This window comes from Oncorhynchus keta, chromosome 8 (assembly GCF_023373465.1).
Source record: "Oncorhynchus keta strain PuntledgeMale-10-30-2019 chromosome 8, Oket_V2, whole genome shotgun sequence".
Classification (NCBI taxonomy): domain Eukaryota; kingdom Metazoa; phylum Chordata; class Actinopteri; order Salmoniformes; family Salmonidae; genus Oncorhynchus; species Oncorhynchus keta.
Genome location: NC_068428.1, coordinates 16,905,139 through 16,921,645, shown reverse-complemented (window position 1 = coordinate 16,921,645; position 16,507 = coordinate 16,905,139). Strand labels below are relative to the sequence as shown.

General features: G+C 43.9%; 1 protein-coding gene across 1 annotated transcript; it reads right to left on the bottom strand.

The window, feature by feature from the left end:
- Window positions 1-8,407: 8,407 nt before the first annotated feature.
- Window positions 8,408-16,458, bottom strand: LOC118386893 (protein ARV1-like). Its single transcript, XM_035774865.2, has 5 exons — window positions 16,267-16,458; window positions 15,792-15,911; window positions 15,480-15,633; window positions 15,022-15,243; window positions 8,408-10,651 (listed from the first exon to the last, which is right to left on the bottom strand). Exons 1-5 carry the CDS (start codon window positions 16,357-16,359, stop codon window positions 10,524-10,526), a joined length of 717 nt encoding a protein of 238 aa, XP_035630758.1. The 5' UTR covers window positions 16,360-16,458; the 3' UTR covers window positions 8,408-10,523.
- Between the last annotated feature and the right edge of the window lie 49 nt (window positions 16,459-16,507).

The following is a 16,507-nucleotide window of genomic DNA, read 5'->3' as shown; positions in this document are numbered from 1 at the left end:
AACAAGGCAGCTCTAGCAGGGCCAAAATGAGACGAACTGACTTGTTGGAAAGGTGTCATCCTATGATGGTGCCACGTTGAAAGTCACTGAGCTCATCAGTAAGGCCATTCTCCAGCCAATGTCTGAAGATTGTCTATGGAGATTGCATGGCTGTATGGTAGATGTTATACACCTGTCGGGAACGGGTGTGACTGAAATAGCAAAATCTACTAATTTGAACGGGTGTCCACATACTTTTGTATATATAGTGTACATGTTGTTGTTTTTTAATCAATTAGACCATACCCATTTTAATCTTATCTTAAAAAATATACAGTACCAGTCAAAAGTTTGGACACACCTACTCATTCAAGGGTTTTTCTTTATTTGACTATTTTTATACATTGTAGAATAACAGTGAAGACATCAAAACGATGGAATAACACATATCATGTAGTGTACATATCATGTAGTAACCAAAAAAAGTGTTGAACAAATCTAAATATATATTAGAGATTCTTCAAAGTAGCCACCCTTTTGTGGAATTTCTTTCCTTCGAAATGTGTTTGAGCCAATCAGTAGTGTTGTGACAAGGTAAGGGTGGTATACAGAATATAGCCCTATTTGGTAAAAGAGTCCATATTATGGCAAGAACAGCTCAAGTAGACAAAGAGAAACAACAGTCCATTATTACGTTAAGACATGAAGGTCAATCAATCCGGAAAACTCCGGAACTTCGAAAGTTTCTTCAAGTGCAGATGCAAAAACCATCAAGCACTATGATGAAACTGGCTCTCATGAGGACTGCCACAGGAAAGGAAGACCCAGAGTTACCTCTGCTGCAAAGGATAAGTTCATTAGAGTTATCTGCACCTCAGATTGCATCCCAAATAAATGCTTCACAGAGCTCAAGCAACAGACACACCTCAACATGAACTGTTCAGAGGAGGCTGCATGAATCAGGCCTTCATGGTCGAATTGATGCAAAGACACCACTACTAAAGGACACCAATAAGAAGAAGAGACTTGCTTGGGTCAAGAAACACAAGCAATGGACATTAGACCGGTGGAAATCTGTCCTTTGGTCTGATGATTCCAAATTTGAGACTGTTGGTTCCAACTGCCGTGTCTTTGTGAGACGCAAAGTAGGTGAACAGATCATCTCCGCATGCGTGGTTCCCACCATGAAGCATGGAGGAGGAAGTGAGATGGGGTGGGGGTGCTTTGCTAGTGAAATTGTCAGTGACTTATTCATAATTCAAGGCACACTAAACCAGCATGGCTACCACAGCATTCTGAAGCGATACGCCATCCCATCTGGTTTGCGCTTATTGGGACTATCATTTGTTTTTCAACAGGACAATGTCCCAACACAACTTCAGGCTGTGTAAGGTCTATTTGTCCAAGAAGGAGAGTGATGGAATGCTACATCAGATGACCTGGCCTCCACAATCACCTGACCTCAAACCAATTAAGATGGTTTGGGATGAGTTGGACTGCAGAGTGAACAAGTGCTCAGTATATGTGGGAACTCCTTCAAGACTGTAGGAAAAGCATTTCAGATTAAGCTGGTTGAGAGAATACCAAGAGTGTGCAAAGCTGTCATCAAGGCAAAGTGTGGCTACTTTGAAAAAAATTGTAAACACTTTTTCTGGTTACTACATGATTCCATATGTGTAATTTCATAGTTTTTATGTCTTCACAATTATTATTCTACAATAGGTGTGTCAAAACTTTTGACTGCTACTGTATATGCCACCACCAAGCTGCCACCACCAAGCTTCACTGTAGCGATGGTGCCAGGTTTCCTCCACACGTGATGCTTGGCATTCAGGTCAAGATTCAGAGAATCTTATTTCTCATGGTCTGAGAGTCTTTAGGAGCCTTTTGGCAAACTCCAAGAGGGCTGTTACGTGCCTTTTACTGAGGAGTGGCTTCCATCTTGCCAATCTACCATAAAGGCCTGATTGGTGGAGTGCTGCATAAATGGTTGTCCTTCTGGAAGGTTCACCCATCTCCAGAGGAACTATAGAGCTATGTCAGAGTGACCAACGGGTTCTTGGTCACCTCCCTGACCACCCTTCTCCCCCGATTGCTCAGTTTGGCCGGGCAACCATCTCCAGAAAGAGTCTTGGTGGTTCCACACTCCATCCATTTAAGAATGATGGGGGCGATTGTGTTCTTGGGGACCTTCAATGCTGCAGATATTTTTTGGTACCATTCCCCAGATATGTGCATCGACAGAATATTGTCTTGGAGCTCAACAAACAATTCCTTCGACCTCATGGCTTGGTTTTTGCTCTGACATGCACTGTCAATTGTGGAACCATATATAGACAGATGTGTGCCTTTCCAAATCATCTCCAATCAATTGAATGTACCACAAGTGGACTCCAATGAAGTTGTAGACACATTTCAAAGACATTCAATGGAAAGGATTCACCTGAGCTCAGTTTCGAGTCTCATAGCAAAGGGCCTGAATACTTACAGTTGAAGTCGGAAGCTTACATACACTTTAGCCAAATAGATTTAAACTCAGTTTTTCACAATTCCTGATATTTAATCCTAATAAAAATGCCCTGACTTAGGTCAGTTAGGATCACCACTTTATTTTAAGAATGTGAAATGTCCGAATAATAGTAGAAATTCATTTATTTCAGCTTTAATTTATTTATTTCATCACAGTGGGCCATTAGTTTACTTACAATCAATTAGTATTTGGTAGCATTGCCTTTACATTTTTTAACTTGGGTCAAACGTTTAGCGTAGCCTTCCACAAGCTTCCCACAATAAGTTGGGTGAATTTTGGCCCATTCCTCCTGACAGAGCTGGTGTAACTGACTCAGGTTTGTAGGCCTCCTTGCGCGCACATGCTTTTTCAGTTCTGCCCACACATTTTCTATAGGATTGAGGTCAGGGCTTTGTGATGGCCACTCCAATACCTTGACTTTGTTGTCCTTAAGCCATTTTGCCACAACTTTGGAAGTCTGCTTGGGGTCATTGTCCATTTGGAAGACCCATTTGCGACCACGCTTTAACTTCCTGACTGATGTCTTGAGATGTTGCTTCAATATATCCACATAATTTTCTATCCTCATGATGCCATCTATTTTGTGAAGTGCACCAGTCCCTCCTGCAGCAAAGCAACCCCACAACATGATTCTGCCACCCCCGTGCTTCACGGTTGGGATGGTGTTCTTCGGCTTGCAAGCATCCCCCCTTTTCCTCCCAACATAACAATGGTCATTATGGCCAAACAGTTCTATTTTTGTTTCATCAGACCAGAGGACAATTCTCCAAAAAGTACAATCTTTGTCCCCATTTGCAGTTCCAACCTGTAGTCTGGTATTTTTATGGCGGTTTTGGAGCAGTGGCTTCTTCCTTGCAGAGCGGCCTTTCAGGTTATTGTGGATATAGATACTTTAGTATCTGTTTCCTCCAGCATCTTCACAAGGACATTTGCTGTTGTTCTGGGATTAATTTGCACTTCTCGCACCAAGGTAGGTTCATCTCTAGGAGACAGAACACGTCTCCTTCTTGAGCGGTATGACGGCTGTGTTGACCCATAGTTACATTTACATTACATTTAAGTCATTTAGCAGACGCTCTTATCCAGAGCGACTTACAAATTGGTGCATTCACCTTATGACATCCAGTGGAACAGCCACCTTACAATAGCGCATCTAAATCTTTTAAGGGGGGTGAGAAGGATTACTTTATCCTATCCTAGGTATTCCTTAAAGAGGTGGGGTTTCAGGTGTCTCCGGAAGGTGGTGATTGACTCCGCTGTCCTGGCGTCGTGAGGGAGTTTGTCCCACCATTGGGGGGCCAGAGCAGCGAACAGTTTTGACTGGGCTGAGCGGGAACTGTACTTCCTCAGTGGAAGGGAGGCGAGCAGGCCAGAGGTGGATGAACGCAGTGCCCTTGTTTGGGTGTAGGGCCTGATCAGAGCCTGGAGGTACTGAGGTGCCGTTCCCCTCACAGCTCCGTAGGCAAGCACCATGGTCTTGTAGCGGATGCGAGCTTCAACTGGAAGCCAGTGGAGAGAGCGGAGGAGCGGGGTGACGTGAGAGAACTTGGGAAGGTTGAACACCAGACAGGCTGCGGCGTTCTGGATGAGTTGTAGGGTTTAATGGCACAGGCAGGTAGCCCAGCCAACAGCGAGTTGCAGTAATCCAGACGGGAGATGACAAGTGCCTGGATTAGGACCTGCGCCGCTTCCTGTGTGAGGCAGAGTCGTACTCTGCGGATGTTGTAGAGCATGAACCTACAGGAACGGGCCACCGCCTTGATGTTAGTTGAGAACGACAGGGTGTTGTCCAGGATCACGCCAAGGTTCTTAGCGCTCTGGGAGGAGGACACAATGGAGTTGTCAACCGTGATGGCGAGATCATGGAACGGGCAGTCCTTCCCCGGGAGGAAGAGCAGCTCCGTCTTGCCGAGGTTCAGCTTGAGGTGGTGATCCGTCATCCACACTGATATGTCTGCCAGACATGCAGAGATGCGATTCACCACCTGGTCATCAGAAGGAGGAAAGGAGAAGATTAATTGTGTGTCGTCTGCATAGCAATGATAGGAGAGACCATGTGAGGTTATGACAGAGCCAAGTGACTTGGTGTATAGCGAGAATAGGAGAGGGCCTAGAACAGAGCCCTGGGGGACACCAGTGGTGAGAGCGCGTGGTGAGGAGACAGATTCTCGCCACGCCACCTGGTAGGAGCGACCTGTCAGGTAGGACGCAATCCAAGCGTGGGCCGCGCCGGAGATGCCCAACTCGGAGAGGGTGGAGAGGAGGATCTGATGGTTCACAGTATCGAAGGCAGCCGATAGGTCTAGAAGGATGAGAGCAGAGGAGAGAGAGTTAGCTTTAGCAGTGCGGAGCGCCTCCGTGATACAGAGAAGAATGAATGACTAGTCAGTTGAATGACTAGTCTTGAAACCTGACTGATTTGGATCAAGAAGGTCATTCTGAGAGAGATAGCGGGAGAGCTGGCCAAGGACGGCACGTTCAAGAGTTTTGGAGAGAAAAGAAAGAAAGGAAACTGGTCTGTAGTTGTTGACATCGGAGGGATCGAGTGTAGGTTTTTTCAGAAGGGGTGCAACTCTCGCTCTCTTGAAGACGGAAGGGACGTAGCCAGCGGTCAGGGATGAGTTGATGAGCGAGGTGAGGTAAGGGAGAAGGTCTCCGGAAATGGTCTGGAGAAGAGAGGAGGGGATAGGGTCGAGCGGGCAGGTTGTTGGGCTGCCAGCAGTCACAAGACGCAAGATTTCATCTGGAGAGAGAGGGGAGAAAGAGGTCAGAGCACAGGGTAGGGCAGTGTGAGCAGAACCAGCGGTGTCGTTTGACTTAGCAAACGAGGATCGGATGTCGTCGACCTTCTTTTCAAAATGGTTGACGAAGTCATCTGCAGAGAGGGAGGAGGGGGGGGAGGGGGAGGAGGATTCAGGAGGGAGGAGAAGGTGGCAAAGAGCTTCCTAGGGTTAGAGGCAGATGCTTGGAATTTAGAGTGGTAGAAAGTGGCTTTAGCAGCAGAGACAGAGGAGGAAAATGTAGAGAGGAGGGAGTGAAAGGATGCCAGGTCCGCAGGGAGGCGAGTTTTCCTCCATTTCCGCTCGGCTGCCCGGAGCCCTGTTCTGTGAGCTCGCAATGAGTCGTCGAGCCACGGAGCGGGAGGGGAGGACCGAGCCGGCCTGGAGGATAGGGGACATAGAGAGTCAAAGGATGCAGAAAGGGAGGAGAGGAGGGTTGAGGAGGCAGAATCAGGAGATAGGTTGGAGAAGGTTTGAGCAGAGGGAAGAGATGATAGGATGGAAGAGGAGAGAGTAGCGGGGGGGAGAGATAGCAAAGGTTGGGACGGCGCGATACCATCCGAGTAGGGGCAGTGTGGGAAGTGTTGGATGAGAGCGAGAGGGAAAAGGATACAAGGTAGTGGTCGGAGACTTGGAGGGGAGTTGCAATGAGGTTAGTGGAAGAACAGCATCTAGTAAAGATGAGGTCGAGCGTATTGCCTGCCTTGTGAGTAGGGGGAAGGTGAGAGGGTGAGGTCAAAAGAGGAGAGGAGTGGAAAGAAGGAGGCAGAGAGGAATGAGTCAAAGGTAGACGTGGGGAGGTTAAAGTCGCCCAGAACTGTGAGAGGTGAGCCGTCCTCAGGAAAGGAGCTTATCAAGGCATCAAGCTCATTGATGAACTCTCCGAGGGGACCTGGAGGGCTATAAATGATAAGGATGTTAAGCTTGAAAGGGCTGGTAACTGTGACAGCATGAAATTCAAAGGAGGCGATAGACAGATGGGTAAGGGGAGAAAGAGAGAATGACCACTTGGGAGAGATGAGGATCCCGGTGCCACCACCCCGCTGACCAGAAGCTCTCGGGGTGTGCGAGAACACGTGGGCGGACGAAGAGAGAGCAGTAGGAATAGCAGTGTTATCTGTGGTGATCCATGTTTCCGTCAGTGCCAAGAAGTCGAGGGACTGGAGGGAGGCATAGGCTGAGATGAACTCTGCCTTGTTGGCCGCAGATCGGCAGTTCCAGAGGCTACCGGAGACCTGGAACTCCACGTGGGTCGTGCGCGCTGGGACCACCAGATTAGGGTGGCCGCGGCCACGCGGTGTGGAGCGTTTGTATGGTCTGTGCAGAGAGGAGAGAACAGGGATAGACAGACACATAGTTGACAGGCTACAGAAGAGGCTACGCTAATGCAAGGAGATTGGAATGACAAGTGGACTACACGTCTCGAATGTTCAGAAAGTTAAGCTTACGTAGCAAGAATCTTATTGATTAAAATGATACAGTACTGCTGAAGTAGGCTAGCTGGCAGTGGCTGCGTTGTTGACTTTGTAGGCTAGCTGGCAGTGGCTGCGTTGTTGACACTACACTAATCAAGTCGTTCCGTTGAGTGACGATAGTGTTTAAACTTACGTACTATTGTTTGTACAGATGAACGTGGTACCTTCAGGCGTTTGGAAATTGCTCCCAAGGATGAACCAGACTTGTCGAGGTCTACAATTTATTTTCTGAGATCTTGGCTGATTTCTTTTGAATTCCCCATGATGCCAAGCAAAGAGGCACTGAGTTTGAAGGTAGGCCTTGAAATACACCCAAAGGTACACCTCCAATTGACTCAAATGATGGCAATTAGCCTAGCAGAATCTTCTAAAGCCATGACATCATTTTCTGAGATTTTCCAAGCTGTTAAAGGCATAGTAGTGTATGTAAACTTCTGAACCACTGGAATTGTGATAGAGTGAATTATAAGTGAAATAATCTGACTGTAAAACAATTGTTGGAAAAATGACTTGTGTCATGCACAACGTAGATGTCCTAACAGATTTGGCAAAACAATAGTTTGTTAACAAGAAACTAGTAGAGTGGTTGAAAACTGAGTTTTAATGACTCATTCGCAAAATAGAGTAAATTCGCAAAATGTCTAAAAACCTGATTCATCTTTGTCATTATGGGGTTTTGTGTGTACATTTATGAGGATAAAAAAAATCAATTTTAGAATAAGGCTGTAACATAACAAAATGTGGAAAAAGTCAAGGGGTCTGAATATTTTCCGAATACACTGTATATATATATCTGAATATTTAGGCAAGGTAGCTGGCTAACTCAATGCTGCTTGATGCTGCTTTGTAGTATACCCCTCAGGTTGAATAATGCTAGTACAACACTCACTACAAGCTTGCTAATCTCACCCACCAGCTTGCTGGAACACTTTGACTTTCTCAATTACCAACACTGAGCTAGGTATGTGTATTTTATTTGGAAGGGTTATTACAGGGGTTTAAAACCAGTTTTGACATGTCCTTAAAGCACATCGGTCAATTTCACAAGCAGTGGAATCTTTCAAAGCATGGATCTACAATTACCCACAACCACCTGAGGCCTTTCATAACACGTTCCCACTGTTTGAAAGCACTGGGCTGGGTCAGCACGCAAGGCTTTAGATCTCTGTTTATTGGTTTTAACAGTATGTGCCCTGAGAACATGTGGGGATGAGTATCTGTTCTAGCACTGCAGGCTACAGGTTGTTAGCTTCTACTTGACATGCCTTCTTGATTGGATAAGATACCGATACTCAGTATTTATTCAGGATACACCTTTTAAATCTTCTCTCCTCTCATTCCACATTTGCTTGCAAGGCGTGCGGTCTAAAAACAATGACGGTTTGTCATCCTGGACCATTCAGACTGACAGATGCTCAGATCCAGTTGAGGTATCCGGGTAAAGATACCAAACAAAACATTCCAAGGCAAAGTTCACTCAACAATGTAAAGTCCTGTTACAACTTGTGAGCACACCATGCATCTTGGCATTACATTTGAACCCGAGTTACGGCAGGAATGAGAAACATGTATTTTTTTATACTTTTTTATCACTGTAAAAAAAGGAAGAGAGAAACAACAAATGAGACCTGCTGGAAAAAAAATCAGTGAATTATCAAAAATATACTTTTATTCACACTGACTTTAGGCTCTGTCTGCATACAACAGCAGCATTTCCAGTGGACAGATTTATGTGCTTTATACAGTTAAGAAATACCAACAAAGCAGCTGGCTTTGGTCAGGAAATATGCAGACTGATATCTGGCTATGCACTACATAACCGATTAGATGGTCTCAAGGGGCCTTAGCACATAAAGCCAGCCTCTGTGAGCATGTGTGTCAAATGCTTATCATTCCACGGTTCCTAGTCTTAATCATACAGGCTTGATCACCAAGAGAGTATTGCTCTTTTTTTTACATCTTAAATTCAAAACAATTTAAGACTTATAAATGTGATTACTGTAAAGCCCATCAATGCAAATTCTTTCTGTAACACACACACACACCTGTTCCATATCAAAGTAGGTTTTGTTTATACACAGTGGTTTTGTGGTTTTTGGCATTGCATGGAATTAAGAATACATTCACTATGTGCTACTGCGCTTTCTATAGTGGTAGATATTTTGACAAATAGCCTCAGGAATGTCCCGTGGCCTCAGTAACTCCAATCCCAACAGAGAGGTTGTTGTTGTTAGGTCCATAGTGTCAGTATTTGCCTAGAAGTGTTTGGACAGTGACACATGTTTTGTTGTTTTGGCTCTGTACTCCAGCACTTTGGATTAGAAATTATACAATGACTATGAGGTTAAATTGCAGTTAATGTAGACTATCAGCTTTTTTATTTGATTATTATAAATGTTTTGGGTGAACCATTTCAAAATTACAGCACTTTTTGTACATAGTCCCTCCCTTGTAAGGAACCAATGTATTTGGACAAATTCACTTATATGTGTATCAGCAGTTTAGTATTTGGTACAATATTCCTAGCACTCAATGACTAACTACATTAAGCTTGTGACATGCATTTGCAGTTTGTTTTGGTTGTGCTTCAATAGAAATGAAGGGCAAATAATGCATTGTGTATCATTTTGGAGTCTCTTTTATTGTAAATAAGAATATAATATGTTTCCAAACACTTCTACATTAATGCGGATGCTACCATGGTTACAGATAATCCTGAATGAATCGTGAATAATGATGAGTGAGAAAGTTAGAGGAATAAATATCATACCCCCCCAAAAAAATGCTAACCTGCCCTGTTATTGTAATGGTCAGAGGTTGTCTTGGGGGGGTGTGATATTGGTTCTTCTGTAAATGTCATTCATCATTATTTACAATTAATTACGATGAAGATGATCTATAATCATGGTAGCATCCACAATAATGTAGAACTCTTCCGAAACATATTCTATTCTTATTTACAATAAAAGTGACTCCAAAATGACAATACGTTATTTACCATTAATTTCTATTGGGCACAAAATAATCTGAAACACAACCAAAACAAACTGCAAATGCATCCAACAAGTTGGTAGAGTCACAAGCTTGATATAGTCATATCATACTAGGAATATGGGAACAATTACTAAACTTTTGAATACCTTAATACACATAAGTGAATTTCTCCAATTACTTTTGGTTTCCTAAAATGGGGAGACAATGTACAAAAAGTTCTGTAATTTCTGATGGTTCAACTGATATGAAAATGGCCTCAAATTAAAGCCGACAGTCTGAACTTTAAAGGCCCAATGCAACTATTTTTTTATAACAATATCAAATCATTTCTGGGTAACAATTAGGTACCTTACTGTATTAGTTTTCCATCAAAATGAACAAAAATAGTTTTTTTAGCAAACAAATATTTCTCAAGCAGGAATTCTGCTAGGACAATCTGGGAGTGGTCTGAGTAGGGAAGAGAAAACTAGAAAATCAGGAAATAACACTGATAAAATTGTTTACATTATTACAGTGTCAGTTTCATCAGCTGTTGTACAATATGATACAAAACAGGAAAAAAATAATGTTTCACTGCACTGGGCCTTTAACATCAATCATTGTATAATTTCAAATCCAAAGTGTTGTAATAGAGCCCCCCCCCCCAAAAAAAAAGAACTGTCACTGTCCAAATACTCCTGGATATAGTCTCTCCTCACCACTCTGGTCCAGGGTGTAATAGGTGCCATTGTAACAGTGTGTTCTTCAGGACTGGCCTGAAACAGATCACTGGAACGGCAGGATGTCCTGTATGCTCCATGGAAGCGTCTGCAACGCCTGGGCTACGCACGTTTCTAACAGCAGACCCACACACACAGCCATCAGGGAGAGCCTTCTGCTGCAGTTTAGAATGACTAGAAAAGAGAGGAGAGAAAATGATCACGTCTTGCAAGGACACAAACATGACAATATGCAGGAAAAGTACTTCTTCTGAACATCTTTGGAATCATGTTAAACTCCTACTTGGTGTAGAATAGAAAAACATTTATACGAATGAGATTAAAGCCCTATTCACACGGGACTTGTATTACTAGAGAACGTTGATTATATAATTATTACCCCAGAATGTCCATTATTCGAGAAGACGATTCAGACAGGATTCGTTTTTTTCCAAACTGCAGCCTGTAATTCTTAATTCTTTTCAATATATTGACAGTTATGATGGAAACCTGGAGTTTTTTTTCTAGGTGTGAAGATATGTCCATAGGTCCAGGCCATAACAGGGCTACACTGATAACTTGAGCTTGGTTCCCGAGTTTCTAAACCATACCAGCCATCATTGGTATAGTGTTGCAGTGTGAACATAATCATTCGGATATTTTAGCGATCTGCAGTAGATGTCCTAAATGCCCCCCAGGATTCAGGCGTGAGCTATACAGTGCACATGCACTTGAGATGCGTTTTATGGATGAAAAAGTAAATGTATAATTTCCAAAAGTTTAGGTCAGTTGTATGCTGCATTGCCATCTATTAACAGCAAGGGTTACATTTAATAGGCACAATATTTTTTAACTGATGCATTTGGTAGTATTCAAGTCATATGCCCAAAACATCGGAAAGTATTCAGACCCGTTGACTTTTTCCACATTTTGTTGTTACAGTCTTAAATCTAAAATGGATTTAAATGTTTTTAAAGTCCTCATCAATCTACACACAATACCCCAATGATAAGCAAAAACAGGTTTTTAGACATTTTTGCTAATTTATAAAAAATAAACTGAAATATCACATTTAAATAACTCTTCAGACTCTTTACTCAGTACTTTGTTGAAGCACCTTTGGCAACGATTACAGCCTTGACTTCTTGGGTATGACGCTACAAGCTTGGCACACCTGTATTTGGGGAGTTTCTCTCATTCTTCTCTGCAGATTCTCTCAAGCTCTATCAGTTTGGATATGGAGCATTTAGGAAAAGGCTGTAACCTAACAAAATGTGGAAAAAGTCAAGGGGTCTGAATAGTTTCTGAAGGCATCGTACATAAAAGCATTCACTGTGAATGTTGATACATGTAAGCCGTTCATATATAAACCTACACTCGATCCCTCCGATGTCAACAACTACAGACCAGTATCCCTTCTTTCTTTTCTCTCCAAAACTCTTGAACGTGCCGTCCTTGGCCAGCTCTCCCGCTATCTCTCTCAGAATGACCTTGATCCAAATCAGTCAGGTTTCAAGACTAGTCATTCAACTGAGACTGCTCTTCTCTGTATCACGGAGGCGCTCCGCACTGCTAAAGCTAACTCTCTCTCCTCTGCTCTCATCCTTCTAGACCTATCGGCTGCCTTCGATACTGTGAACCATCAGATCCTCCTCTCCACCCTCTCCGAGTTGGGCATCTCCGGCGCGGCCCACGCTTGGATTGCGTCCTACCTGACAGGTCGCTCCTACCAGGTGGCGTGGCGAGAATCTGTCTCCTCACCACGCGCTCTCACCACTGGTGTCCCCCAGGCGCTGTTCTAGGCCCTCTCCTATTCTCGCTATACACCAAGTCACTTGGCTCTGTCATAACCTCACATGGTCTCTCCTATCATTGCTATGCAGACGACACACAATTAATCTTCTCCTTTCCCCTTCTGATGACCAGGTGCCGAATCGCATCTCTGCATGTCTGGCAGACATATCAGTGTGGATGACGGATCACCACCTCAAGCTGAACCTCGGCAAGACGGAGCTGCTCTTCCTCCCGGGAAGGACTGCCCGTTCCATGATCTCGCCATCACGGTTGACAACTCCATTGTGTCCTCCTCCCAGAGCGCTAAGAACCTTGGCGTGATCCTGGACAACACCCTGTCGTTCTCAACTAACATCAAGGCGGTGGCCCGTTCCTGTAGGTTCATGCTCTACAACATCCGCAGAGTACGACCCTGCCTCACACAGGAAGCGGCGCAGGTCCTAATCCAGGCACTTGTCATCTCCCGTCTGGATTACTGCAACTCGCTGTTGGCTGGGCTCCCTGCCTGTGCCATTAAACCCCTACAACTCATCCAGAACGCCGCAGCCCATCTGGTGTTCAACCTTCCCAAGTTCTCTCACGTCACCCCGCTCCTCCGCTCTCTCCACTGGCTTCCAGTTGAAGCTCGCATCCGCTACAAGACCATGGTGCTTGCCTACGGAGCTGTGAGGGGAACGGCACCTCAGTACCTCCAGGCTCTGATCAGGCCCTACACCCAAACAAGGGCACTGCGTTCATCCACCTCTGGCCTGCTCGCCTCCCTACCACTGAGGAAGTACAGTTCCCGCTCAGCCCAGTCAAAACTGTTCGCTGCTCTGGCCCCCAATGGTGGAACAAACTCCCTCACGACGCCAGGACAGCGGAGTCAATCACCACCTTCCGGAGACACCTGAAACCCCACCTCTTTAAGGAATACCTAGGATAGGATAAAGTAATCCTTCTCCCCCCCCCCCCCTTAAAAGATTTAGATGCACTATTGTAAAGTGGCTGTTCCACTGGATGTCATAAGGTGAATGCACCAATTTGTAAGTCGCTCTGGATAAGAGCGTCTGCTAAATGACTTAAATGTGTAATGTAAATGTAAACTATGTGCAGCACTTTGTTCAATTTATCAAATCAGTTATTGTTTTCTTGCTCAAACTGTGAGCAACACCTGTCAAACTCAGACATTACTCTCAAAACACAGGGACGTCTATTCGCAAGGGACTAGTATTATCAGAGGACTTTGGAGTTGACCAAAAAACAGTAGGTTATTCTGTCTGGAATTGTTACTCTCCTGCCATCCATAAATTACTGACACGGCAGATTTGGACGGGACTAAAATGACATACGTGGTGTTTTGTGCTCGTGCACACAGTTACATTACCCAACGCCCCCCAGTAAAACGAATCCCATACAAATAGGGTCTAATGATTAAATCACCTTATCCAATCCATTGCAGAAATAGTTCAATTTAATCATTATCGTCAGGAAACTGAATAACCCATCAGTGCAATAAACAGATACAAAAATCCAATAGGCCATTATCCTGTGAAATGTAACAAATCACAGCGGCACACAGAGACAAATGCTTGCCTTGCACGGCTGATTGTTTAACAAAACAAAAAAAGCATAATGCAAGAGTAAGCCAGTTAATTAATGAATTAGCTTTGGACAGTTTTGGAACTATTTATAAACTTCCTATTTTAGTAACTCTAGAGAACAACTAAATTCATGTTCTAACATAGATTCAAGCTAGGAGTAAGAGCTGCCATCTGCTGGTGCACACTAGTGCTCCTAGCCTCCCAATCAATACCCTGTGAGCCGTCCATTTACCCTTTAATTGAAAACGTGATATCTATGGTGATTTTTGTACACTATATATACAAAAGTATGTGGACACCCCTTCAAATTAGGGGTATCACCATGCAGAATGCCAAGTGTCGGCTGGAGTGGTGTAAAGCTCGCTGCCATTGGATAATGGAGCAGTGGAAATGCGTTCTCTGGAGTGATGAATCACGCTTCACCATCTGGCAGTCCGACGGATGAATCTGGGTTTGTCGGACACCAGGGAACGCTACCTGTCCCAATGCATAGTGCCAATTGTACAGTTTGGTGGAGGTGAAATAATGGTCTGGGGCTGTTTTTCATGGTTCGGGCTAAGGCCCTTTAGTTCCAGTGAAGGGAAATCTTAACAAAACAGCATATAATGACATTCTAGACGATTCTGTGCTTCCAACTTTGTGGCAACAGTTTGGGTAAGGCCCTTTCCTGTTACAGCATGATAATGTTCCCGTGTACAAAGCGTGGTCCATAGAGAAATGGTTTGATGAGATCGGTGTGGAAGAACTTGACTGAGTCCTGACCTCAACACCATCGAACACCTTTGGGATGAATTGGAATGCAGACTGCGAGCCAGGCCTAATCACCCAACATCAGTGGCCAACCTAACTAATGCTCTTGTGGCTGAATGGAAGAAAGTCACGCAGACAATGTTCACACATCTAGTGGAAAGCATTCCCAGACGAGAGGAGGCTGTTATAGCAGCAAAAGGGGGGGACCAACTCCATATTAATGCCCATGATTTTGGAATGAGATGTTCAACGAGCAGGTGTCCACATACTTTTGGTCATGTCACGTATGAAATAGGTTATATTCTAGTATCAATAATGAGAAATTAGAACTTTTCAACCCTCCAAAGCCCTCACTGAATTGTCAAGAATAGAGATGGAGCTAGATGTGAGTGACTAATGGGAGCATTGCAACACTGATTGAGGAATTGTTTAACGTACCTCTTATGGCTTGAGAGTTGGACGTGAGCACAAACAGCTTGATGAGGCTGAAGCAGAGCGGGGAGTAGTCATGCTCCCATATGACTGCAGGGATGAGCAGGACTTTGCCATAGCTGGACAGCAGGAGGGCTTTCAGCAGTAAGCTCAGTTCAAAGTCAAAGCCAAGCAACCACTGAACCAGCCACAGGAAGGACAGCACTCCGACAGAAAACGCACCCAATTCTGTGGACAAATGAACATGAAATCAGTACAAACCATCAGAAGACTGTCATTTGTATGGAATCAATGTGTAAAGAAAGCAGGATTTGTCACTTCCACTACACTTGGAAACATTGTTATAACATTGCTATTAACATTTCATTAGCAAACATGCATATGACAATGCATGAGTTGTAGTAATAATAATAATAATAATAATAATAATGTGACTGTCCTTTTTCCATGCTTTATATACCCACCAAGAGCTGCCACCCCAAACATGCCATAGAAATCCCATTCCTTGGTGTATCTAATGATGTCTGCAGGGTCATTGCTCTGCTCAGATCCCTGAAGTTGTGACCACCTCAGGTAGGCCTCACACAGCAGGCAAAACACACACAGCTTCCAGTGAATCTGTGGAAGAAACCATCAACAAGACATGGCATCATTTCTTGAGTCCTCTGTCTGCAGAGTAAATGCAATGCAATGTAGATGAAGCTGCATACATTGTCTAAAGCGTGCACTGTACTCTGACTCTAGTGAATAGTTTTTCAGTGTCTTACTGTACTTACGTTCAATGTAGTGTTGAACAGAATGTGTCTGAATGCTTGAGTTTTGCATAAAATGGCATCAATCAGAATAATGACAGGATCATATTCAATGTACTTGTCTACAGGCTTTTGGCAGGATCCCTGAAATAAATAGAGACAGACCACAAGCACTCACTTGCCTAGTTAAATAAAGGTTACAAAACATTTTTAAAGAAAAAAAAACATTTCTCCAGCTTTTATGGCTAAACTAAATAGCTAGCTTAATGTTTACTCTGTTATAAGGGTAGAGACCCAACCACTAAGTCTATATACATTTCAGCTAGCAATCCATCATCAGGGATCATATGAATAGAAACGCAGAGAAACCCAGCTAGCGAAGTTACACAGCTGGCAGTCACAGGTCCCTTTGGCTTAATTTCTAGCTAAGCCTAGCATCACCAGTTAGCTAGCTAATATCTTAACCAATAAATCAACATGAGCCAGCTAGTCAACTCACACATATGGTTATCTTCAAGATCCCATTACTGTAATCTCTGTGAAGCTCGTGGGCGTCCTTATTGCATTCAACACATCTAAACCGCTTTGCCATTCTGTTTTAGGTTGGCAACTATGGAGAAACAGGCTTGAAAAACCTGACTTCCTGGATTTGTGCGTGATAGGTTGGGAGTTGTAGTCGTTTACAGTTTGACTGGTAGTTCAGTTCACGGTGGGGAGTAGGAACACGAGAACTACATTAC

Excerpts from the sequence above, each read along its gene's own strand:
- LOC118386893 (XM_035774865.2), bottom strand. The coding sequence starts at position 16,359 with ATGGCAAAGCGGTTTAGATGTGTTGAATGCAATAAGGACGCCCACGAG. Across the intron at positions 15,634-15,791 it reads TGTTCAACACTACATTGAAC|ATTCACTGGAAGCTGTGTGT; the intron begins GTAAGTACAGTA and ends TTTCTTCCACAG. Across the intron at positions 15,244-15,479 it reads GTTTGGGGTGGCAGCTCTTG|AATTGGGTGCGTTTTCTGTC; the intron begins GTGGGTATATAA and ends ATTTGTCCACAG.